This window comes from Rhamphochromis longiceps, linkage group LG23 (assembly GCF_057381845.1).
Source record: "Rhamphochromis longiceps isolate RC_006_pf linkage group LG23, R_longiceps_female_GT1.1, whole genome shotgun sequence".
NCBI classification, from domain to species: domain Eukaryota; kingdom Metazoa; phylum Chordata; class Actinopteri; order Cichliformes; family Cichlidae; genus Rhamphochromis; species Rhamphochromis longiceps.
In genome coordinates, this window is record NC_140578.1 from 2,643,377 (window position 1) to 2,669,463 (window position 26,087).

The 26,087-nt window shown below is 39.9% G+C and overlaps 2 protein-coding genes and 1 long non-coding RNA gene across 3 annotated transcripts; all 3 read right to left on the bottom strand.

The window, feature by feature from the left end:
- Positions 1-226: 226 nt before the first annotated feature.
- LOC146640960 (vitamin D3 hydroxylase-associated protein-like) lies at positions 227-7,862 on the bottom strand. Its single transcript, XM_085397865.1, has 15 exons — positions 7,623-7,862; positions 7,174-7,287; positions 6,686-6,826; positions 6,409-6,542; positions 6,051-6,257; positions 5,913-5,953; positions 5,663-5,787; positions 5,308-5,433; positions 5,120-5,217; positions 4,786-4,885; positions 4,664-4,707; positions 4,522-4,561; positions 4,338-4,446; positions 3,370-3,515; positions 227-721 (listed from the first exon to the last, which is right to left on the bottom strand). Exons 1-15 carry the CDS (start codon positions 7,800-7,802, stop codon positions 599-601), a joined length of 1,728 nt encoding a protein of 575 aa, XP_085253991.1. The 5' UTR covers positions 7,803-7,862; the 3' UTR covers positions 227-598.
- A 5,269-nt stretch (positions 7,863-13,131) lies between these two features.
- Positions 13,132-25,560, bottom strand: LOC146640961 (vitamin D3 hydroxylase-associated protein-like). The gene is made up of 16 exons (XM_085399512.1): positions 25,341-25,560; positions 21,422-21,449; positions 20,963-21,076; positions 20,475-20,615; positions 20,002-20,135; positions 19,644-19,850; positions 19,506-19,546; positions 19,256-19,380; positions 18,938-19,063; positions 16,672-16,769; positions 16,338-16,437; positions 16,216-16,259; positions 16,074-16,113; positions 15,890-15,998; positions 15,179-15,324; positions 13,132-13,556 (listed from the first exon to the last, which is right to left on the bottom strand). Exons 1-16 carry the CDS (start codon positions 25,526-25,528, stop codon positions 13,434-13,436), a joined length of 1,764 nt encoding a protein of 587 aa, XP_085255638.1. The 5' UTR covers positions 25,529-25,560; the 3' UTR covers positions 13,132-13,433.
- Positions 22,207-24,838, bottom strand: LOC146640962 (uncharacterized). The gene is made up of 4 exons (XR_014909773.1): positions 24,570-24,838; positions 24,044-24,196; positions 23,586-23,673; positions 22,207-22,986 (listed from the first exon to the last, which is right to left on the bottom strand). It is a non-coding gene; the product is annotated as an uncharacterized LOC146640962 (long non-coding RNA).
- Positions 25,561-26,087: the final 527 nt, after the last annotated feature.

A 26,087-nucleotide genomic window follows, 5' to 3' on the forward strand; every position in this document is an offset into this window, starting at 1 on the left:
GCCTGGCCCTAGACGGGTCGTAACAAGCCTTCATCCTTCCCTGTTACTTCATCTTACCCTCTTGTATGTTAAGCACTTTGGTACACCACTGGTTTTAAATGTGCTGTATAAATAAAGGTTATTGTTGTTGTTGTTGTTGTAAACAAAAGCAAATGTAGTATGTACTAATTTGTATATGTATACAATGTAAATCGTAGAATTATGTGCACAAACAGTAATATTACTTTACATACTTATTATTTAATGCTAATTCTTAACATTTTTACACATGTACTAGCACTGTCTCTTTGCCTACTGTTGACATGATTCCAGTTTTCGTTCTTTTAGTGCCTTTTCATACTTTATTACATGAAATGGATGGTAATACGACAAAAGACCTACAACAATAAGAACAAAAAATGTGTAATTTTAACAATTACCTTTTATTTAACCTTCAACAAACAGCCAAAAAACAAAAAGTGCCCAGATTAAGCTTGTAGTGTAGAGAATACTCCACTATTTATGACACCATTAGCTCATTATTACAGGAAATACTCAAGTTAACATGTTTCCTCTCAAGTCTGCAGCCTCTCCTGTGAGACTGACAAAGAAAGCAGCTTTACTTCTTGCTTTCTTTGACCAGTTGTTCCACTTCCTTCATGAAGCGCAGGCAGAGCTCATCCTGCCACGGCAGAGCAACACACTGAACCGCCACAGGTAGACCCTCGCCACCGGACACTGCCTGAACACAAAAAAAACACTCCTGTCACTTAATGCTCAGCAGCTGAACGCACCACCTAAATGTGTAATTTACTAAACAGGGCAAAAGAGCACAATCCCCAAATATTGCTGAAAGGTGTTTACCTAGAAAAAAAATGGATTTGCTGAATTCATGGGGAAGTCATGTGTGTACATGTGTTCATCTGTGATCTCACGTATTGTCAAAGTGCATGCAGCTGAACTTGTGTAGATCCACCAGTAATAAGTAACGGTTGTTGGAGCACAGCTGATGTGCTGAAAACCGTGTGCTGTTTACACTCCTGGAATTATAACTGTTTAAGTGGAGTGTGATAAAACTTTATTAAGGAAAAATGTATTTTTAAAGTTTATCAACATAAATACATTGCTTTAATGTCCATCAAAGGTCTGATTCTTCTGAGGATCAGTGCTGTCCTCCTCCCTGTTTCTCCATTTTTTGGCCGTTTCCCTTTGAACCCTATTGCACAGGCTGTGAAACTGAAGAGCTGGAAGCAGTTTTGTTGCCGCTGGCATTGTGTGACTCCTTTAGGTTAGAGGCTCCAGGTCATCTCTGAAGCTATTGAGCAAATTTAGCATTAAGTGGCTTGGTAGCTCTGTACCTTGGAATTGTCAGTCTGCTTGCCTATCGATCCTGCTCAATGGTTCCACTTGCACATGTGCTGCAATTGTAACCCTGGTTAACATAGCTAACAACAAATAAAAGCCTGTTAGTAAAAACGGTCATAAGAAATATATTACAGGTGATAAATAGTCAATAAATAGATCATAATGGTTAGAAAATTCATTAAAAACATCAGCAATGATATAATTCATGGTGTAGGATTTCATTTGTGTTTAAAAACATGTTAAAAGGGTACAGAACTTGCTAATTCATGGTGTTTTATGTTAATTCAGGTAAAATGGCTAAAATATGTGTTGAGACTCTTATTGTGAAAGGGCACGCTGCAGCGTGACTCCTGTGATTAGCCACACCCAATCGGGTTGTTCCTTCTTTTTGATGCTCGAGAGGGAGAAATGCAGACAGTCCTTGCAGAGCTGCTGCTTAAATGAGTGAAAAAATAGTAAAAATAAGCCAAAAATCTACTTAAAGCCATTTTTGTACTCTGGAGAATGTATTTTTGTTTTTCCGACCTGTCCTTGCCTTGGTGACGTTGTGAACATAACCGAACGGGACTTGGTGAGTTCAGAAATTGTTTTTTATTTCATGCAAGAAATTTTTGTTGTATTATATTGCTCATTTCATGCAAATGGAGAGCCAAGGTAGCAGATTTATGTTGTTTTATGTTAAAAACGGTGGATTCGTGCTTAAACGACACACAGGCTGCAGTTCAAAGGCCTTTGACGGTGTTTCAGCGCGCCATATTGGCATCACCTCATTTACGGCTAAATAAGCTGGAAAAAACGGACTTTTACTGTTATTTAAGGGCTACCCGTGTGTTATTTTCGAATGTTTATGCACTTTATTTTGTTGTTATGGTAGGCCATTAAGGTTTGGATCGGGAAATGCTGAGCTAGAATCGGAGTTTGATCCGCTGAGCGAGAAACAAGATGGCGAGCCACCCACGGACCCATTGAACTGTACCGAGCAGGAAAAAGGAAAACGCCCCCTGCTGGACGTTGAGCTCTTTCGCTGATAAAACTGGTAGGATTAATCCATACACCTCTGCAAAAGAACAGCGGACTTTTCAAAGCACTGGATAATCATTCGGAGCAATTCCAGGATTAATAGTTAAAGGACACAAAGAAAACTTTCTTTTGTTTGTTTAAGGGATTTATTCAGCCTTTTGCTGAATTGTTTTCAGTTTTACATTTATTTATTTATTTTTGTAATTTATTTTGGTCAACCTTACATTTTAATGCTGTAATGGTGTTAATGGAAGTGTAAATAATTTTGTTGGGTTAAAACAAAATAAGAACTGGTTGAGAATTTAAAGGTGAACCTAGACCAAGATTAAATTAAATCTTGGGCCTAAAGAACTGAACTTGATTTAAAATAACACAGTGTTAATGCAAATAGATCAAAGGATAAACTTGAACTTAGAACTTGAAATAAATAAAACAATAACCTAGGTTGAGAATAACATCCTTCTAAAGCCAAATAAAAGGTTTTGAGATAAATAGGATGAACTAACAGAACATACTGAACTAAGAAGGGGAAAGAAAACATCTTGTTTTCCTTAAATGTGTGATGTTGAATGTTTTATGTAATGTGTCTATAACTGTCTATTCTCTGTCTTCACAAAATAATAAGCCGGCAATTTAAACATATTTACTGGTCTGTGGTCTTTATTACATGCTACGCTCATTACTGCTCTAGTAGTCGAACCTAACTGGTCCTAGTATACTGTAACGACTCCAGAAGTGTTACACAATCAGCTGATTTCACTTCATATGCCAGAAGAGGAAAATAGTGACGCAGTCTACAGCGTGGATATAAACATTAAACACGTGCAAATGGATCATTTACAAAAGTCTCTGAGCCCCCACTTCTTAACTGAAGTCTTCTTACTGCACTCGCTTTGGAAAAATCTATTTTTTTTTTCATGCCAAAAGTTTGTCCTGACACAACGTGTTAGTAAATCTGGCTCTATGTTCTCACTCAGTCTTATCTCACTGGTACATGTTGCCTACCTCTTTGAAGAGTTTGTCCCACATGTCCTGATAACAGCCCTTATAGTGCTTGAGTTCTTCCTCATCCTTTGTGGTCACTGTGGAAACAGTGACTACACCCGCAGGAAAGGTAAGGAGATTGTAGAGCATCGTGTAGCTAACAGCAGCTTAAAACGCAGAAAAGACAAAACAATTACTTACTTACTTACTCTATATCCAGACCCAGGTTACTTTTTAAATCAAGTAATGTCTGGAGAGTCGTCCTCATCTTTGATGAAATGTCTCTTTTTTTCCTCTTTTCAAAGTTCAGTTGTATTATAACGTGTAACTGTTTTGTACACTAAGGAGCTTGGAAATAAAAGTGTCTGGACTTCTTTAGGTTTCTTGAAGACGTTTCACCTCTCATTCGAGAAGCTTCTTCAGTTCCAAGAGCAGCTGGTGGAGAGTCCCAGATTTTAAGCCCCATGGAAGTGTCCCCAAGAGGGTCATGGACCACCCATTGATCCTATACCTAATCACACCATCCAAGGTGTGAAAACGGGTGTAAGTCACAAGCAGCAATGACGTTTTTCTTTCCAAGCTCCTTAGACTACAGTGACCTGGATGACTGAGTTCACAGACATGTTTTGTACACTGTCATTCTTTTTTTTTTATCATGTCTATCCAGTTCCCCAGTGATGAAACCCGCTGAATCCACTACAACATGAATTACACTTTAGCTAAACTTCATTTACAAATAGAAGTACTAAACACAATAAAAATTAAACTGGAAAAATAAAGTGTTTTTTTATTAGTTACTGTTATCTTTTGCCTTTTATATTTTACATATCTTTGTAATTTTCTGAAACTATTAAAGTAACAATATCTGATCTAATTTGTGACTTTTGCTTCACACTTTAAACATCTTTAAAGTCCTGTAATTACATTTTTTTTAAAACAAAGTGATAAATACAGAAACTAAGTTGTCTGTCATACTGAGTTAATCATACTTGAAAGTTTGCCACAGTATAAGAAGTTGTAGGCTGGTCCAATCACAGGACACAGCAGCACATCAATGTTGCAGCTCCTCCAATGTGCTATTGTCTCTTGAATGTAGTCCTAAAGAAAACACAGGAAATCTCAATTTCTCCTTCAGACTTTCATACGTGACCATGCATCATCAGCTGACAGTACCTCAACAGCAGCATGTTGCTTCCACAGCTCAGGAACAGATCTAAGAATGAAGCAGAACGTTTGGATATAATTCCTAGCACATGGAAATGTAACAAAGAAACGATTCAAGCACAAATGAACAATAGCAAGGATACTTTCTCACCCAACTCCACAAAGAGCATCAAAGTTGGCAGAAACACGAGGAAACTGCCAAAAAAAATCAGCATCATTATAAATGTTTTATCAGACTGAACTGTGAAGTTAACTGTTAAACCAAGGACTCACCACGGGTTTGAGCAAGAATGAAATGGTTTTCTTCAACCACTTGGGAAAGCCGTAAGGAAAAACCTGAGGCTCCAGACAAGGGTCCACAGGTCCCCCTTCCCTAAAATGAAAGAGATCATTGGCACAGGAGAAAACAGTCTGTTCAGAGACACTGAACTGAGAATTACTGTAATGGTTTCAAAAAGAACCACAACCCCATGTTGCTCGTAAAGACAATGGCAGCATGGTGATGTTTAGTGGTTAGAACTAAAAAGAAACAAAATCTCTAAATGTTAGATGATTTAAGTTTAGAAAACAAATGGTACTAACTGACTTATTAAATGGAACAACTCACAGTTTTTGTAGCACGGTGGTAGCTCCATCTGCAAATACACCCTTTATCAAAAGCTCAGGGATAGTTTGATCCATCTTCAGTGGACAGTAAGGGACGAGCTAAAGGCACAAATATCAACACTGAGGACCTATGACTCATATCACATACGTGGCTTGACAGTGATCATAGTGTGTGTGGTGACGTCTTACTGTGTGCCCTGCTTGCTCTAGCAGAGCTTTGACCTCTCTGACGCCTCGGGCCATGCTTGGAGATGGATGCGTGTAGCCATCGCTTTCCAAATAACCAATCCTTAGAGGTCTGGAGCTTCTGTATATCTAAGGGTCAATCTTTTTTACTTCCTCAGTCAATTAAACATAATCAGTTTGCAAAGGTTAAGATTACAGCCTGTAAAGTTAGTTCTGTATCTCAGGACATTAATAACAGGTGAGGTAAGAGTAATATAAAGTGAAGCGTTAGGACAACCATGTATCCGCTTAATTTGTAGTTTTTAACCAAAAGAATAATCATTAACAGATTATATGAACCTCACAGTACAGGACACACCTCCATGTTAAAAGGTAATGGTGGAACAGTGGGGTCCAAAGAAAACATGTGGTCACAAAGAAGTGCCTGCATGCACAGAGCCAGGCTGTCCACATCTCTTGCCATGGGTCCAGGAGATGACGGCACTAGTTTCATACGAAATATAAAGCAGTGACTCAAATATTTGAGACAGTTTGTGTCTGTGAAATATTGCTATACAGTGGTTATGTAACTACATTTACTTTATATGTAAAGTACATATGTTTCTTACCCGACTTTTGCCCTCGATAAATTGGACGAAGGCCCTGTAAACTAATCATTACACAAAAGTGTTAACAAAGACAAGAGTTTAACTCAGTGTAACTCAATGTGTAATAAATTTCCAGGAAACTGACTGAATGAGACCCACCTGAGCCGACCTGCAGTTGGTTTGAAACCACAGATTCCACAGAAGGATGCAGGAATACGGATACTGCCACCTATATCAGTGCCTATACCAAGCAGGGAGCCCCCTCCCCCGATGAGAGCCCCCTCCCCACCAGATGAACCTCCAGAGGTCTTCTGGGGGTTATGAGGGTTCACAGTCTGCCCGTAGATAGGATTACTGCAGTCATAGCTGTCAACAGACAGTTAATGAGTCTCTGCATATTATTTTCATTCATATTTTCATTATTTGCACATTTGGAATGGACAAAGGCAACTTAACACATGCACTCAGTTTTAAATGTGCTGTAGATTTTTATGTGAGTAACTGATAAAAGATGTACTTTAAAAGAGCTTGAGGCAAGTTGGTTCTCACAAAGGGAATAGCTCCTTGTTTCTTCAGGACTTGAACGAGCACACTGTCCTTTTCAGCGGGCTGGTCCAGGTTAATGACCACACCACAAGAACAGTCATGATTCTAGTGTTGGAAAAAACAAAGATGATAATGTTACATCAAATACCTGAGCTATGATGCTCGAGAACACTGTACCATACTTATAAATACTGATGGGAAATACTTTAACTGTAACTGAAATTTGCATTGCATAACCTTTGTAATACCTTAAATGTAATATTTTCTTTGATGCTAACTGGAACTCCGTACAAGAGACCATCCTTGTTGGAGCCAACAGTTGTCAGCTGGTCCAAACTCTCCAGCAAAATTTCAGTGCAGCAGTTCAGCTTTTTGTTTACAGCCAGAGTCTGTTGGAAAGGAAACAAGCACAGACAGTTTGAGATTAACTTATTCACCTAAAGGGATTTTAATCTTTGTAAAATATTAAACTCTTGTTGGAAACACAAACATTACTTGACACATCAGTCTGTGTTGCTTATATGAATATTATTATCCAGTGTGTCTAAACTTTAACTGTAATAAGACACAATTCTGTGTAAAAAGAACTAAAAAGCAGTGAGTTATAAGTAGGAGTAATGTCAAAAATAAACAACATTAAGATAAGTCTGAGTAATTTAAATGATTACTTGTTTAAAAATGACTTTTGCTGTATTTGATCTATTATGAAAGATTTGTGTCATGCTGGATATTGAACCTTTTCCATGTAAGAGTAAAGCACATCCTCGGGGCGCAGTAAACCTTCGTTCAGCTGCTGTGTCAGCTCAGACAGGGAGAGCGTCAGGATGAAAGCAGAGTCAGTTGTCGGATGCTAGGAGACACAGACCCACACAGAATCATTATGTTATTATTTCTTTTAAAGGCTGCAACAAAGAGACGGAACCACATCCATGTACAGATTCAGGATTCTTCCTTCCCCTTTTTTTTTTTACAAACTTTCTCAAACACAGCAATGAGTTCACTGCACTTAAACGGTTTGCACAGTCATAACTTTAATTTTCATGCTCAAGCATGGAGACATTGCAAAGTGCCAGTATTTTGGTATTTAATAACTACACCTCTGCCAGGTTAAACTAAAAGCAGATCATTAGCTGAGATTATCGATAAAGAGAAACTAGAAAAATCCCCAAAGCTCTGAACTCTCACCGACTGTTTGTACCGGAGCACCGCCTGCTCTGCGCGCTGCAAGCTCTCGTCTCTCCTGTTTCTGGCTCTCTGTATCTTTTCCTCTGCCTGTCGGAGGCTGTTGATCTTTTTCACCCGCACAACCAGGTATCCCACAATGCAGGCAACACCAGTGAGCAGAGCCGCTGTCCAGTTGTCCATCTTCACTCTCTTAATAAACAGTTCAGTGTTCTGCGTGGCTTTCGTCTTTGCCCTGTGGCTGCAAGATGCAAAAATCCAAGCGGACCTAACAGTCAGATGTTTAAACACGACGACAGGCTTGTCTTGTTTTAGGCGTGGCCGTGTTGTGTACCGTAGCTTCCCTAATCTACATGCACAGCAACATGTCCTTTCATTTTAATAATAAGCCACATTCCAAAATGTAAAATCTAATTAGTTCTCAGAATGTAAATAAATTATGCAAAATCTCTGCCTTAAAGAAAAGTACAGCTTACTTAAGATTGCTGAGTTAGAGCAACTTATTCATTGTGAGTACACAGCAGTAAGAATAGCTTGATTTTTCTGAGTGAGAAATACTAAATGTTAACTGACATAAACATTTATTGTTCAGCAAAATTAAAAAATAGTTTGTGGTAACTTACGTTTTAACATTTTGCTTATGTGACCAAGTGGTCGGCGGAGTTATAAAAGAATAATAAAATGACAACGCTATAGGGGAATTTCACCCCCAGGAAATATATATTTAAGAAAAATAGATAAAAGGAATAAAGAGAGGCCGCACAGATTCAAGGATGCACACCGAGGCAGATTGGCTCCAATATTAAAACTGTTTTATTTATAACAAAAATAAATAAAATATTAGAAAATCAAATGTAGCGTCGTGTTGACAGTGTCCTAAAACTTTAGGACACTGTCAACAACGACGCACCACAAGAAGAAAATCACTACAGCCCACCCGGTGCTGTACAAAAGAAAGTGCGAAAATGACCCACCACCTGAGGTCTCAGGGCCACTGGCACGTCCTCCGTTCACCGAAATAAAACACAGAAATACGTTAAAAGAATAAAAGGACACTGAGCGTCCGGCTCGCTACAGATCATAAAAAACTAAAACCAACTTTAATTAAAGAAATCACGCGCGCGCGCGCGCACGCACACACACAATACTGGAAGGCGTACGCCCCACGAGTCAACTACAACTCCAGCAACAATCCAGAATAAAATAAAATAAAACTAGGCGAACCAGAAAAAGGTAAGCCTACAGTTTCACGACGAGACAAGACAAGACAGCAGGCTCCACCGAGGAGGAGCCCTCACAACAGCAGCTGGGAAGGCGTTTCACTCTTCCGATTAAGGTCGGGCAGTTTGCCAGGGAGATGTGAAGGCAGCAATCAAACCCTATAACAACAGATAAATATAACCTTAACCTCCGGTAATTGTGAATGCTAATAAAAGTAGTAGGACCGGAGGCGCTATACTCTCACTGGTGGAGATAACTGGAGCACTTCTCTCCGCAACGCCGGAATAAAACAAACTGCCGCGCTGTAGCTGTCATATGATCTACTCGCTTGCTGATCAATCCGTTGTGGTGTGCCAGCATTGGCTGCTGCTTTTTGCCAAACGGATGGGAGGAATAAACCAGGAGAACACCGGCTTTGTCATGGTCCTGGGTCGGTGACCCAGCGCTTTGAGTTTATGATTATTATTTTCTAGTTTATTCTGTTTTTGTATTAGTTTTTGGGGTTTGGTTGTCGTGTTTCTTTTCCCTACCTGTGTCTCCCTCTGTGCTCTGTACAGGTCCCCGAGTTTTGTGTTGTAAAACAGTCTGTGTGTGTCCTGTTTTACTTTGTAGGGCTGTGTCTCGTTATGCCCATTAGTTCCAGCTGTGTCCCCTCCTGTGTGCCGTTTCCTGATTACCTGGTGTGTGTATTTATATTTTGTGTCTGCCTGTGCTTCTCGTCGCGTCGTCTGTGTTTCTCTGTGAATCTCCTGTGTAGTCTACATTGTTCCATGTTTCTTCGTGTCTTTCTGCTCCTCGCTCTATGTCCTCCATTTCGTATTAGTTTTCCCAGTTTAGGTTTATGTTCGGTTCTGCCCACACCTTGGTTTTGTGCACTGTAAATAAAACCCACTTGCACCTCCGCCATTGTCTGCTATTGGATCCTCCTTTCTCACCCTCCACACGACTGCCGCCCCAGCCGTGACAGGCTTAACTTTATATGGACTGGCGCCACCCTGCAATCAATATGCAGGTGGGTTCCCAATTAACCTAGTGGCGCAGCCGAGAGCAAGCGCAGTAGAGCGAGCGAGGGAGAGAGAGAAAAAGAAAGGCGAGTAGCCCATCCGGCCACACTTACAAATTAAATGCAACTAAATCCCATTAAATTTGTATCACTGTTGACTTAAAAGATTTCTTGTCCAACAACACAATAAACAATATAAAAGTGTATGTAAATATGAATACAAAATAATAATGAAAAACACTTCTTGTAAAGCGTTAAATCAGCGTAACGATTATTTTTAAACGCAAAAAATTGATCAGCCAACATACTGGAAACTGTTCTCCTGAACAACAAACCACCACTACTGCAGCTGGTGTTATTTAATGTTTTCAATGTTTTCAAATCAACATTTCATATTTTTTATTTTATATATGTATCTGTTACACGATTTAAACTTTAATAACTTCACAACGAATAAAAGCCTTGGATGTAATCCTTTTGAAACTACGTTCACATAACTTTGTATTACAATTTACATTAATGATATTGGCTGTTGAAGCTAAAGGTTTCCCGAAGGAATTTTTCTGCTGTTTTCTGACCAGCGCATGGATTGTTCCCAAGATCGTTTGTGTCTCGGCATTTTCTGGATCCTGTTGATGTCTGCTTGATGTCTGTGTAAAAGGTTAACATCTGTGTTTAAGTTGAAATGTGTGGCTGGTAAATCTGGATTACACTAATAGTTAAAAAGTTAAGAGATAAAAAGGCTTATGGGGATGTTAGTTCAGTTTATGTCTTCATACAAGGAAAAAAGGGAACCCCCCAGTTATAATTTGGTCTTTGTTATATCGTTCAGTGTTAAATCAGTATTTTCTAATTACACTTTACATCTTCCATGGCATTACTTAAAAAAATACCACTAGGTGGCGCATAGCAAATCTGGGAGGCAAATCTGCAGAATAAATCCTGCAGTTGAAACGTAAACAAGTTCATGATCTGTGCCTCTTTATTTCAATATACAGGTGGGTTACTAGTCCTCAAAATGACTAATAGGTAACACAGTAGAAGAAATAAGACTGTTGTGAACTCGTGAATGAAAGTATACCGTTATAAGCTGCAGGATCTAGGATCGCACCCCTCCCAGGCACCTGTCACACCAGGGGGGCAACATCTGCTTAGTCGTGGTCGGCTTTGATGACCTCCGCCGTGAAACCTGAGGCCGCTGCGTCGGATTTCTCGACTTGCTGAAGCCCGTGCTCCTGCTCCTGCTCCTGCTCCTGCTCCAGCTCCAGCTCCAGCTCCTGCTCCTGCTCCTGCTCCTGCTCCAGCTCCAGCTCCAGCTCCTGCTCCAGCTCCAGCTCCAGCTCCTGCTCCTGCTCCAGCTCCAGCTCCTGCTCCAGCTCCAGCTCCAGCTCCAGCTCCAGCTCCAGCTCCTGCTCCTGCTCCTGCTCCTGCTCCAGCTCCTGCTCCAGCTCCAGCTCCAGCTCCTGCTCCTGCTCCTGCTCCTGCTCCAGCTCCTGCTCCTGCTCCTGCTCCAGCTCCAGCTCCAGCTCCTGCTCCTGCTCCAGCTCCTGCTCCAGCTCCAGCTCCAGCTCCAGCTCCAGCTCCTGCTCCTGCTCCAGCTCCAGCTCCTGCTCCTGCTCCTGTTCCTGCCAGGATTGGCCTGGTGAGTGACAGATCGCTTTTGAACGACACTTTTGATCTTCTGGACTTTTTCGGTTCCCGTTATCTGGATTTCCTGTGTGTGACTGAGACGTAGCTGAGTGGTGGCGAGTCCAGTGCTCTGTCTGAACTTCTACCAGTGGATTGCTGCTATTTTAACTCGCCACGGACGTCAGGCGGAGGTGGAGGCACAGCGGCTATTTACAAAAAGGATGACAAATGTAAGCAGTGTTTTCTGAAGCCTTCATTCTCCAGCTTCGAACTTACCTCGCTTGAGGTGAGTCACACAAACCCGGTTTTCTGCGCCTCATCTATTGCATGGAAATAAAACAAGAACTTCATAAACGACTTCCATTTTTTCCAGCTGGGATTATGCCCAACTATGATCATGTTCTTATTGCTGGCAATTTTAATATACGTGTGTTGTCACTTTTTCCATAGGCATGCTTCTATTGGTGGGCACATGAAGAACATGAGGGGCGTGAAAGCTCGGGGAACCCTTTACCAATTTTTTGTCCGCCAGGCCATGGCAGAAGCAGATATGGTATGTAAACACTGGTTTGTTTTTTTTTAAACCCTCTGGTTAAGGTTAATATGGGCATGTGCAGTGAATATCAGGGCTATGTGGCCAGAAGTGTAATAATATAATTTATTTTGTGTAATAAACAACTGCAAGGATAGATGATTACAACAAATAGATCACTAATACATAAAAGTAATACATAGATGAATAATGATGATGAGTTAAGGTGCGTAATCATGGGAACAAGTGGGTTTACAAACAGGAGCAGCTGATTAGCATTAGAAAAGCTGAAATAATACCTCAGCTGAAGCCAACTGTACTAAATGCACTAAATGTGCACAGTTACAAGAATATTTTTCGTTCTATTGCTTTCTATTAATTTATATAATTTTAAGTTAAGTAGGACAGAGTTCTTTTAAAGAAAGATTTACTTATATTCTCAAAAGTTAAGCATGACAGGCTTCTGTTTAAGAAAGAGACCTGTTTTACTGTGTTAATGTTGTCATTGTGAGCTAAAAATAAATGGCTAAATGATCATTTGTTTCCCATATGGTCATATCACAAAGAATATGCATCTGCTTAAATCAAGTTCAAGTCAAATGGTTAAAAAATAATTTCACACACAAAAAAAGAGCTACCACACTGGGAAGGGTGAAGACAACTGGGTTGCCCGGCCCTGGCCACGAGGTGTCCCTTATTTATTTTTCAGGGAGTTGGCAACCCTAGTCACATGCCTCTATCAATCTCGATAAATCTCCTAGCATAAACCCCCTGTAATTAACGTCAAAGTACAGCCCGTGCTATAAGTGGGAATGGACTCGTAGAACTGGAGGGATTTTGACTCACATTTGCACAGGAACGCACACGTCTGGAGATCGCTATTCCCCCGCACTCATGGAGAAAAACATGCCTAGTGCTCCTCGGACTCGTGATACGGCAGGACCGTAGCAAACAGTAAGAACAAAGTGGAACTTATCGGCAGAAATTAACACTGCACTTATAGCGATGCGATTGAAATAGAAGGAGACTTTCGGACACACTGTAGTTTTCTGAACAGAAGAGATCCATGTATGTGCTGATTTTTGATCATCCAATGCTTTAATAAATACACCAAAAGATGAAGCGTTTTGACTGCAGGTTCCTAAAAGTGGATAAATGATCATGATAACAATGGTGATAGCAAGACCATATATAAAAGACCCGCCTTTAAAATATAAGAACAAAAAACATAAATGCATAATTTTGCCAGTTAATTTTTATTTAACCTTTAGCAAACAGCCAAAAAACAGAAAGTGCCCAGATTAAGCTTGTAGTGCAGAGAATATTCCATTTATGACACCATTAGCTCATTATTACAGGAAATACTCAAGTTAACATGTTTCCTCTGAAGTCTGCAGCCTCTCCCGTGAGACTGACAAAGAAAGCAGCTTTACTTCTTGCTTTCTTTGACCAGTTGTTCCACTTCCTTCATGAAGTGCAGGCAGAGCTCATCCTGCCACGGCAGAGCAACACACTGAACCGCCACAGGTAGACCCTCGCCACCAGTCACTGCCTGAACACAAAAACACACTCCTGTCACTTAATGCTCAGCAGCTGAACGCACCACAGTCTCCTTCATCCACCTACTGTGATAAAAAGAAACTCTATAAATATTGGAGCCGCAATAGACTGATCTGGTTCAGTTCTTGGTTCTGTGTAAAGTCATGTTAAGTACATAGAATTGAAGTGAATGTCCAGAGTAATACATCACATTTTTAAATAACATTCCACAGAAAAAATTGCATTTCTTAATTTAGTTATTACAAGATAAAACTGATACTAAGGGAAAAATTAGATTCAAGCAAGTAATGTTTATTATTACTTCAACATGCACAGATGAGTAATAGGGAACATCAAACGATGAGCTCTACATAGCCCGAGACAGATGTGCTACAGCAGCTGATTGAAACCACATTAAAGTACACTGACGCACATTCACAAGTATACAAAAAATAAATGTATCTGTATTTTAGACTTTACATCAGGGGCTCCTGACTTGTTGTTGCTGCATGAAAAGCTAGCCTGACACTGAGTCTATGACACCAGATTTATGTGTACGCGTGTACATCTGTGATCTCACGTATTGTCAAAGTGCATGCAGCTGAATATGTGTAGACCCACCAGTAATAAGTAATGGTGTTGGAGCACAGCTGATGTGCTGAAAACCGTGTGCTGTTCATGATCCTGGAATTATAACTGTTTAAGTGGAGTATAATAAAACTTTAAAAGCACACTTTTACTTAATAACTTTTATCAACATAAATACATTGTTTAGTATGATGTCCTTCAAAGGTCTGATTCTTCTGAGGATCAGTGCTGTCCTCCTCCCTGTTTCTCCATTTTTTGGCCGCTTCTCTTTGAACCCTATTGCACAGGCTGTGAAACTGAAGAGCTGGAAGCAGTTTTGTTGCCGCTGGCATTGTGTGACTCGTTTAGCTTGAAGGTTACAAGTCACCTCTGACTTCATTGAATAAATTTAGCATTAAGTGGTTTGGTAGTCAGTTCCTTGGAATGGTTAGTCTGCTTGCCTATCGATCTTGCTTATCGGTTGCACTTGCACATGAGATACAATCAGCTGATTTCAATTCATATGCCGCAGGGCGAAAATAGTGACACAGTCTACAACGTGGATATAAACATTACTTTTATTTTAAATTGCAGAAAAGAACAAGCGTTAAGTTACAGTGAAAACCTCCAGAACAGAAACAACTGCAACAGTTTTTAATCTACTGCACAATATTTTGAAGGCATTTATCTGCTATAAAAAGACAGGCCAGGAAAATCTGATTCACATTCTCTGTATTTTATCCTCAGTTACTTTGACACAAAGGCATCTGCTGTGATGCTTACACTTCTAATAAAGTCTCACATGTGTCAGCTTTGTTTTTATACATAGATATAACAATAGGAATATGTACTGATAAATGATCAGAATTATAATATTTCTGGATGTCTGCGATAAAACTGAATCAACATCGATATGCAGCACTAATTTTACTCTTACTGCACTTTCTTTACAAAAATCTACTTTATGCCTTTTTAATGCTAAAACCCAGTTTTGTCCTGAGACAACATGTTAGTAAATCTGGCTCTATGTTCTCACTCAGTCTTATCTCACTGGTACATGTTGCCTACCTCTTTGAAGAGTTTGTCCCACATGTCCTGATAACAGCCCTTATAGTGCTTGAGTTCCTCCTCATCCTTTGTGGTCACTGTGGAAACAGTGACTACACCCGCAGGAAAGGTAAGGAGATTGTAGAGCATCGTGTAGCTGGCAGCAGCTGAAGGTGTAGAAAACAAAAATAAAGAAACATAGACACCATTCTTAGCCTTTACAAATGCAATTATTGTTTAATTTAAATATAATTTAGTTAATGCAGTAATGCCTTTGCTTTGCTCTTTATCCAGATGTTGTAATCCAGGTTACCTTTTAATCAAGTAATGTCTGGAGACAGTTTCATGACTCTTACTGTGCTGCACTCTGTCCTGTAATGCCCAGTTTTCCCAGCAGTAGACAAAAGCAGTCGTCCTCATCTTTGATGAAATGTCTCTTTTTCTTCACTTTTTTAAGTCCTGTCACACTCTTGTATTGTAACATGTAACTGTTTTGTACACTGTCATTCTGTTTTGTTTCTTATATGTATCCGGTTCCCCAGTGAGGAAACTCTCTGAATCCACTACAACATGAATTACACCTTTAGCTAAACTTCATTGTTTAATTTAAATTATATTTAAATTGAAGTACTAAACACAATAAAAATTAAACTGGAAAAATAAAGCGGTTGTTTTCTTAGTCCCTGCAATCTTTTGCCTTTTATAGTTTACAGCTATCATAATCAGCCATACTTAAAAGTTTGCCACAGTATAAGAAGTTGTAGGCTGGACCAGTCACAGGACACAGCAGCACATCAATGTTGCAGCTCCTCCAATGTGCTATTGTCTCTTGAATGTAGTCCTAAAGAAAACACAGGAAATCTCAATTTCTCCTTCAGACTTTCATACGTGACCATGCATCATCAGCTGACAGTACCTCAACAGCAGCATGTTGCTTCCACAGCTCAGGAACAGATCTAAGAATGAAGCAGAACGTTTGGATATAATTCCTAGCACATGGAAATGTAACAAAGAAACGATTCAAGCACAAATGAACAATTTCAAGGATACTTTCTCACCCAACTCCACAAAGAGCATCAAAGTTGGCAGAAACACGAGGAAACTGCCAAAAAAAATCAGCATCTTTATAAATGTTTTATCAGACTGAACTGTGAAGTTAACTGTTAAACCAAGGACTCACCACGGGTTTGAGCAAGAATGAAATGGTTTTCTTCAACCACTTGGGAAAGCCGTAAGGAAAAACCTGAGGCTCCAGACAAGGGTCCACAGGTCCCCCTTCCCTAAAATGAAAGAGATCATTGGCACAGGAGAAAACAGTCTGTTCAGAGACACTGAACTGAGAATTACTGTAATGGTTTCAAAAAGAACCACAACCCCATGTTGCTCGTAAAGACAATGGCAGCATGGTGATGTTTAGTGGTTAGAACTAAAAAGAAACAAAATCTCTAAATGTTAGATGATTTAAGTTTAGAAAACAAATGGTACTAACTGACTTATTAAATGGAACAACTCACAGTTTTTGTAGCAGGGTGGTAGCTCCATCTGCAAATAAACCCTTTAAAAATAGTTCAGGGATAATTTGATCCATCTTCAGTGGACAGTAAGGGACGAGCTAAAGGCAAAAATGACAGGATTAATGACCTATGACTCGTAGGGCTATGCGATATGTCGAAATACACTCAACAAAAATATAAACGCAACACTTTTGTTTTTGCTCCCATTCCCCGTGGGATGGACGTAGAGACCTAAAATTCATTCCAGATACACAATATAACCATCCCTCCCAAACAGTGGTCACAAATCAGTCCAAATGTGTGGTAGTGGGCACATCTGCCATATTGAGATAATCCATCCCACCTCACAGGTGTGCCACATCAGGATGCTGATCTGACATCATGAGTAGTGCACAGGTGTACCTCAGACTGCCCACAACAAAAGGCCACCCTGGAATGTGCAGTTTTTTGCACTATTGGGGGTCTGGGGACCCAGAACCGGTCAGTATCTGGTGTGACCAACATTTGCCTCATGCAGTGCAACACATCGTCGCATGGAGTCTATCAGATTGTCAATTGTGGCCTGTGGAATGTTGGTCCACTCCACTTCAATGGCTGTGCGAGGTTGTTGGATATTCGTGGGAACTGGTACACGCTGTCGTATACGCCGGTCAAGCACATCCCGAACATGCTCAATGGGTGACACGTCCGGTGAGTATGCTGGCCATGCAAGAACTGGGACATTCTCAGCTGCCATCTGCCCTGAACAATGTGAACCATGATTCATCCGTGAAGCGCACACCTCTCCAACGTGCCAGACGCCATCGAATGTGAGCATTTGCCCACACAAGTCTGTTACGGCGACGAGCTGGAGTCAGGTCAAGACCCCGATGAGGACGACGGGCATGCAGTTGAGCGTCCCTGAGACGGTTTCTGACAGTTTGTGCAGAAATTGTTTGGTTGTGCAAACCAATTGTTCCAGCAGCTGTCTGGGTGGCTGGTCTCAGACGATCTTGGAGGTGAACCTGCTGGATGTGGAGGTCCTGGGCTGGTGTGGTTACACGAGGTCTGCGGTTGTGAGGCCGGTTGGATGTGCTGCCATATTCTCTGAAACGCCTGTGGAGACGGCTTATGGTTGAGAAATGAACATTCAATGCACGGGCGACAGATCTGGTTGACATTCCTGCTGTCAGCATGCCAATTGCACGCTCCCTCATTGCTTGTGGCATCTGTGGGATTTTGCTGTGAGACAAAACTGCACATTCCAGGGTGGCCTTTTGTTGTGGGCAGTCTGAGGTACACCTGTGCACTACTCATGATGTCAGATCAGCATCCTGATGTGGCACACCTGTGAGGTGGGATGGATTATCTCAATATAGCAGATGTGCCCACTACCACACATTTGGACTGATTTGTGACCACTGTTTGGGAGGGATGGTTATATTGTGTATCTGGAATGAATTTTAGGTCTCTACGTCCATCCCATGGGGAATGGGAGCAAAAACAAAAGTGTTGCGTTTATATTTTTGTTCAGTGTATATCAGATGACTTTATGAAAACATCTATCATTTCAAATTATATGCTATCGTTTGGCATGGTGTCGCAAAATAAACTGTTTACAGCAATATTTTTTCATCGGGACACAGAGAATACCAGCTTAGCCAGTGAAAATGAGGCAACAACAGGTAGCTCCAAATGGAAGGACCAGTCAAAATAAATCAAGGACCTTATTACCTCTGAAGCATGGACATGGTTTGGTTATGAAAGGACTGACGCGGAGCGGAAAACTGTACTATGCAAATTACGCTGCAAACCACTCACCACCACAGACTCAAACACGACAAACTTCTTCTACCACCTACACAAGAATCATGTGAAAGCGTATGGAGTGAGTTTATGGATGGGAAGCAAAAAAGAGTCGTCAGGTGCTCAAAATAAACTTTAGACTCAAACATTAGAACAGGCTTTTCCCCGCAGCACGCCATGTAATAAATACATACAAATAGAAATTGGAGCCCCTGTCACAACTTATGTTTAAAAATGTATAACTTCATGCATGGCTCAAAGTACTCGACTCCAGGTACACAACGCCCAGCTGAAAATACTTCACGCAAGTCGAGTTGCCCGAGATTTACAGAATTTACAGAAAATGCCCTGTTTTGTGATATCTATTGTTATCAGGATGAAAAATGTCCTATATTGGGATATGAGATTTTGGTGATATCGCACAGCCCTAAATCACATACGTGGCTTGACAGTGATCATAGTGTGTGTGGTGACGTCTTACTGTGTGCCCTGCTTGCTCTAGCAGAGCTTTGACCTCTCTGACGCCTCGGGCCATGCTTGGAGATGGATGCGTGTAGCCATTGCTTTCCAAATAACCGATCCTTAGAGGTCTGGAGCTTCTGTATATCTAAGGGTTAGAATTTTCATTTCCTGAGTCAATTAAATATAATCAGATGTTTTTGCGAAGTTTAAGATTACAGCCTGTAAAGCGTAATATAAAGTGAAGGATTAGGACAACTATGTATCGGTTTAATTTGTAGTTTTTAACCAAAAAAAAAATCATTAACAGATTATATGAACCTCACAGTACAGGACACACCTCCATGTTAAAAGGTAATGGTGGAACAGTGGGGTCCAAAGAAAACATGTGGTCACAAAGAAGTGCCTGCATGCACAGAGCCAGGCTGTCCACATCTCTTGCCATGGGTCCAGGAGATGACGACACTAGTTTCATACGAAATATAAAGCAGTGACTCAAATATTTGAGACAGTTTGTGTCTGTGAAATATTGCTATACAGTGGTTATGTAACTACATTTACTTTATATGTAAAGTACATATGTTTCTTACCCGACTTTTGCCCTCGATAAATTGGACGAAGGCCCTGTAAACTAATCATTACACAAAAGTGTTAACAAAGACAAGAGTTTAACTCAGTGTAACTCAATGTGTAATAAATTTCCAGGAAACTGACTGAATGAGACCCACCTGAGCCGACCTGCAGTTGGTTTGAAACCACAGATTCCACAGAAGGATGCAGGAATACGGATACTGCCACCTATATCAGTGCCTATACCAAGCAGAGAGCCCCCTCCCCCAATGAGAGCCCCCTCCCCACCAGATGAACCTCCAGAGGTCTTCTGGGGGTTATGAGGGTTCACAGTCTGCCCGTAGATAGGATTACTGCAGTCATAGCTGTCAACAGACAGTTAATGAGTCTCTGCATATTATTTTCATTCATATTTTCATTATTTGCACATTTGGAATGGACAAAGGCAACTTAACACATGCACTCAGTTTTAAATGTGCTGTAGATTTTTATGTGAGTAACTGATAAAAGATGTACTTTAAAAGAGCTTGAGGCAAGTTGGTTCTCACAAAGGGAATAGCTCCTTGTTTCTTCAGGACTTGAACGAGCACACTGTCCTTTTCAGCGGGCTGGTCCAGGTTAATGACCACACCACAAGAACAGTCATGATTCTAGTGTTGGAAAAAACAAAGATGATAATGTTACATCAAATACCTGAGCTATGATGCTCGAGAATACTGTACCATACTTATAAATACTGATGGGAAATACTTCAATACTCCCAACCCCCTGAGCCACGGTCATCTGCAACCGGAAGGTCGCCGGTTCGATCCCCCAGGGCATCTGTGGCTACAACTGTAGCTTGCTTCCACCAGTGTGTGAATGTGAGAGTGAATGAATAGTGGAATTGTAAAGCGCTTTGGGTGCCTTGAAAAGCGCTATATAAATCCAATCCATTATTATTATTATTAACTGTAACTGAAATTTGCATTGCATAACCTTTGTAATACCTTAAATGTAATATTTTCTTTGATGCTAACTGGAACTCCGTACAAGAGACCATCCTTGTTGGAGCCAACAGTTGTCAGCTGGTCCAAACTCTCCAGCAAAATTTCAGTGCAGCAGTTCAGCTTTTTGTTTACAGCCAGAGTCTGTTGGAAAGGAAACAAGCACAGACAGTTTGAGATTAACTTATTCACCTAAAGGGATTTTAATCTTTGTAAAATATTAAACTCTTGTTGGAAACACAAACATTACTTGACACATCAGTCTGTGTTGCTTATATGAATATTATTATCCAGTGTGTCTAAACTTTAACTGTAATAAGACAATTCTGTGTAAAAAGAACTAAAAAGCAGTGAGTTATAAGTAGGAGTAATGTCAAAAATAAACAACATTAAGAAAAGTCTGACTAATTTAAATGATTACTTGTTTAAAAAAATGACTTTTGCTGTATTTGATCTATTATGAAAGATTTGTGTCATGCTGGATATTGAACCTTTTCCATGTAAGAGTAAAGCACATCCTCGGGGCGCAGTAAACCTTCGTTCAGCTGCTGTGTCAGCTCAGACAGGGAGAGCGTCAGGATGAAAGCAGAGTCAGTTGTCGGATGCTAGGAGACACAGACCCACACAGAATCATTATGTTATTATTTCTTTTAAAGGCTGCAACAAAGAGACGGAACCACATCCATGTACAGATTCAGGATTCTTCCTTCCACTTTTTTTTTTACAAACTTTCTCAAACACAGCAATGAGTTCACTGCACTTAAACGGTTTGCACAGTCATAACTTTAATTTTCATGCTCAAGTAGGCCCAAGCATGGAGACATTGAAAAGTGCCAGTATTTTGATATTTAGTGACTAACCCTCCACCAGGTTAAACTGAAAGCAGATCATTAGCGGACATTTCTCGATAAAGAGAAAGTAGAAAAACCCCCAAAGCTCTGAACTCTCACCGACTGTTTGTACCGGAGCACCGCCTGCACTGAAAAAAATATGTTGTTGGATTTACTTAATTCAATGGTGGACATTTGTTGCACACAGATGTTTTGCTTTGGCAGCAACTTAAACAATTGAGTTAAATTAACACAATTTATTCATGTTCAATAAGCCTGTGCAATTTGTGTTGATAAAATGTGACTTAAACATGTTTTGATGAAGTAATTTGAGCTCTTGGAATATTTTAATCCTTCACAATTTTTTCACTTTATCCCAACACCATTCAATAACTTTTACCCAATACTACTTGGTCACTTAAATACTACATGTTATCTTCAAATTACATTTTGCTATTATATTCTAGTATCAAATACACAATTTTCAAATGGAGGCCTTATAACAGATTGTATTGTTCTCTTCCAAGATGGTTGCTGGCATCCACCAGTAACCTTTAAAAACAAAATGTCTAATTTCACTGCATTGACAGTAGGTAAAGAATTAAACTGACATTACTCCTCCACTGAATCTACATAAATCAACAGTTAAATAATGTCAGTTCTTCCGTGTTCTCTGGAATCAATCACAGCAAAGAAATTAGACTGTTTCTTTTGAAAAATGTTACAGGACAATACAAAACATTCTATTTAAGGCCTCTGACGTCAAGATTCAGTTAAACAACAATTATAACTAAACAATTTGAGGAAATGTTAGTTTCCATTAACATTAAATTAGGTTACTGAATTGGCAAACACCTTCCTATTAACATTACCCATTTTACCCCAATAACTAAAGAAATTAGCACTTGCAGGTCAAAACCTTTATTCAAGAGACGCAAAAATAACATTGATACAGTGACTGTCAAAAATTACAGCACTGATCATACTGTGACATCTTGGTTCAAAACAGCACACTTAGAAATATTCAACGTTCTTTACTTCAACTGAATGAAACTGAAAATACCATTTCACACGACCCATATGGGATATTTAGACTGTATAACTGTTCACGCTACATCTCTTCACTAGTAAAAGAAAGAAAAAATACAAAGAGAAATTGAAAAATGCTGCCAAACAGACAAACAGAGAACTTGTACAGAGCAAAAGGAAAAACAAACAACAACAACAAAAACGGCTTGTCCTCATGGCAGTTGCAGAGTATATAAAAATGAACCCTGCGATCTGCTCCTGGAATTGAGCTTCAAAAATGCAGCAGAACAAGTGTGAGATTTAAATGTCCTCTCACCTAGAGCTGGTCACCTCACATGCATAACAGTGAGCTTTCCTTGCAGGAGCAGTTTTGTCTTAGTTGTGAGCTTTTCTTGAGAGCTGAGTTGCATCCAACTCCATTACCACCCATTGAATCACCTCAAAAGTGTAGCAGAGTTGTGATGGGTAACTCATGTTGAAGGAATAAAAATGGTCCAAACAGCATGGCTACTGCAAAGGTCACGTTATCCAGATCTTGAAGAACTACTATACCCTCGATGATGATGCCAACATCAGAAAAGTCATTGCCTGGCGCATCTCTGGAGACAGATGTTCATTGTGGTTTTCTCAATCTGTGCAGTGGCCTCAGTCAAGTCCTGGTTAAACACAAAACATTTCTTTAAGATTCCTTTTTAAACTCATCTCTTTTGAATCTACCAGTTCTAATGTTAGAGTAATTTAAACCAATGCAAGCAACATAGTAAATAGCTATAGCCAAAGAGTGGCCTGCCATGCTGCCATTCATGGTCTAACAGAGTTTCTAAGAGAGAGTGAAAAACATAATAATTTCAAATGCTTTACATTAGTTTTTGTTAGAAAGACACCGGCCCATCAGAAATCCAGGTTATGTCACTCAGAAGATGTTAGAATTTAGACTTTCAGCCCCACAATTTGGTTAGCTGTTGGTCAGTTGGTCTTTTTTTTTTTTTTTTCAAACAAAAGCTAATGTAAATACTGGTGGGATTTTCCTTTGTTCACTAGAATGACAAATTTAAAGTTTTTTCACACTGATGTGACCCCTAATATAGGGGGATGGGGCCTCAAGGGCCGGCGGCCGAGTTCACTACTAGGCCTCATGTGAACTTCAAATTATTAAAGAGGACTACTGGTCCTAACCAGTCCAATGAGGATCAAGTGGATAACTAAATGCATTTTTAAATGTTGCAAAGCCACAATCTACTCATAAAACACTCACCATGAACTCCTGCACCAAGATGTTGCAATTGTCTTTCACACAGATGCGGAGCACTTTGATGAGACTCCCTTTGAGCATTAATGTCATCCTAAAGTATTATAACAAAGAAAACAGAGATTTGTGAACTTTTCAGTAGCACAGAAGAAAATGATCCCAGACAAAAACTTGACTTTTTAAACCAGTCAACATGCAACACCAGCATCTACAAAGCAATATCAAAAATTCCTGTTTGACATCAACTTTATGGATATATAGTTTCCAGAACATTTATTTTTTAAAAAAGATAATTTTTTCTCAGTGGGCCAGTAAATGCATGACAAAAAAGAATGGCATCCTTTCAGTGGAATCAGTACTCACAGGTAATAGTTGACTGTTTCAATGGATGCAGCATAAAAATCTTTTACTGACCTAATGCAATACATATACACTTTGTAGTTAAAGAATTTTAAAGTTCTTACTGTCATCATGGCAGCTACATCCTTTAGCTTTGTGCACTGTTCCCCCGATCACTTTGCAAACACTTTCAGCAGACTGTCAGAGAGAAACTCAGCTCCGTCAGAAACCTTGACTGTAAAGGCATGGTTGGGATGCACTGGAATGCTGCATTTTATCTGAAATAACATTTTGAAATTTTGAAATAACAGCAGGCACTGTGCTTGGTTAATCAGTAATGTTTTGTTGAATAAAAACTGTGTTTCCAGATCTTATGGGATTAAAAAAATCCAAAGATGTTTGTTTCTGATTTGCAACCCAAGAACCCACAAGTTACAACCTCATTTTAGTTCAAGTGTGCATTAATGTGAGTCCAGTAATCACCTTTCTGACAATACATACAGGTATAAGTTAGACCTATGGCAGATTTTGGATTTCTCAGTTGTATTAATAGGGTGGTCTATTTGTGTATGCATGCACCTAATAATTATACAAAACCTATTATAATTAAGTTACAGAAACCTTAAGCGAAAATAGAATATACTTTCTTACCATAACACCTTGAACCCACAATCCATCAGCTGACTCCTGGTGAAATGCAGAATAGATGTGGTCTCTCAATGTGCAGCAAAAAAAACAAAAACAAAAGGACAGCAGGTGAGGGCAGGAGGGGTAGGGATGTAAGCTAGCATAATGCCGCTAATGATATTAGCTAAAGCTGTTCAATGTCCAAAATCTCACTAACACCACGGTGCAGTAAATACACAATGTAACTGAAGAGTCAGTTGGCAAATCTATTCACACAGAAAACCAAATTATGTTATGAGTGCCTCATAATTAGGTTTAATGTGATATTACGGCTCTTGTGCCAAAGACAAATTCAAATGAAAAAGCGCCAATTCTTTGACAACAGATAAAACAGCAAATAAGCTAACGGCTCTTTTTTAGCATGTTACATGGCGACACTCTAGACGTTTAACTACATTTGGCTGAAATATGGTAAATATTAATTAAAAAAATCAAGACATACCAAAAACGTAGAGTTGGCTACTCGACTTGACTGAGATGGATGCCTTTTTTGAACCACGATCCAAAGCCCGCGAGATGAAATCACGCGTGGTTTCACGAGATTTAACGTTGCTATCTTATTGACTTACTTCACCTGAACATGATATGAACAATTTAATACACCCTTTCTGCATATCATGTAGTTTTTACACTATATAGTTACATTTATCTTTAAAACATGAGGTAATTGTGTTAAATACATGCAAGATGCTTACATAAATCCAAGAGATGGCCAGTCCCTTTTTTTCAGTGTGCTCTGCGTGCTGCAAGCTCTCATCTCTCCTGTTTCTGGCTCTCTTGATCTTTTCCTCCGCCTGTCGGAGGCTGTTGATCTTTTTCACCCACACAACCAGGTATCCCCCAATGCAGGCAACACCAGTGAGCAGAGCCGCTGTCCAGTTGTCCATCTTCACTCTCTTAATAAACGGTTCAGTGTTCTGCATGATTTTCGTCTTTGTCCTGGGGCTGTAAATTGGTTTAAATGCCACATGGTCCTAACACACAGCTGTTTAAATGCGACAGGCTTGCCTTGTTTTAGCTGTGAACTAAAGTGGGCGTGGTGAGCATGTAGGGTTGATTAACTTCAGGACAGACAAAAAGCCTTTTTTAGTTACTCATTAACCAGTAGCCACCAACAACTAATATGATAAGAGATAAGATAAGATAAGATAAAACTTTATTAATCCCTCGGGTGGGTTCCTCTGGGAAATTCGGTTTCCAAAAGCACAGCACCGACAGAAGTTACAGTTACAGAATATTATATACACACACACACACATATAAATACAGAGACATATATAAATAAAATATACGAAGGGGATAAATAGGAATAAAAATGAAAATACAAGTGAATTGCACATTTCAAGTATGGAGTCTATTGCACCATTGACTATTAACAAAAGTATTGCACAAAAGGTATTGCACAGTGAAGTGAAGAGGCACTACAGCTTAGTTGTTCCCCCCTCCCTTGTCCCCCTGTTTCCCCTCCCTCTCCCCTCCAGA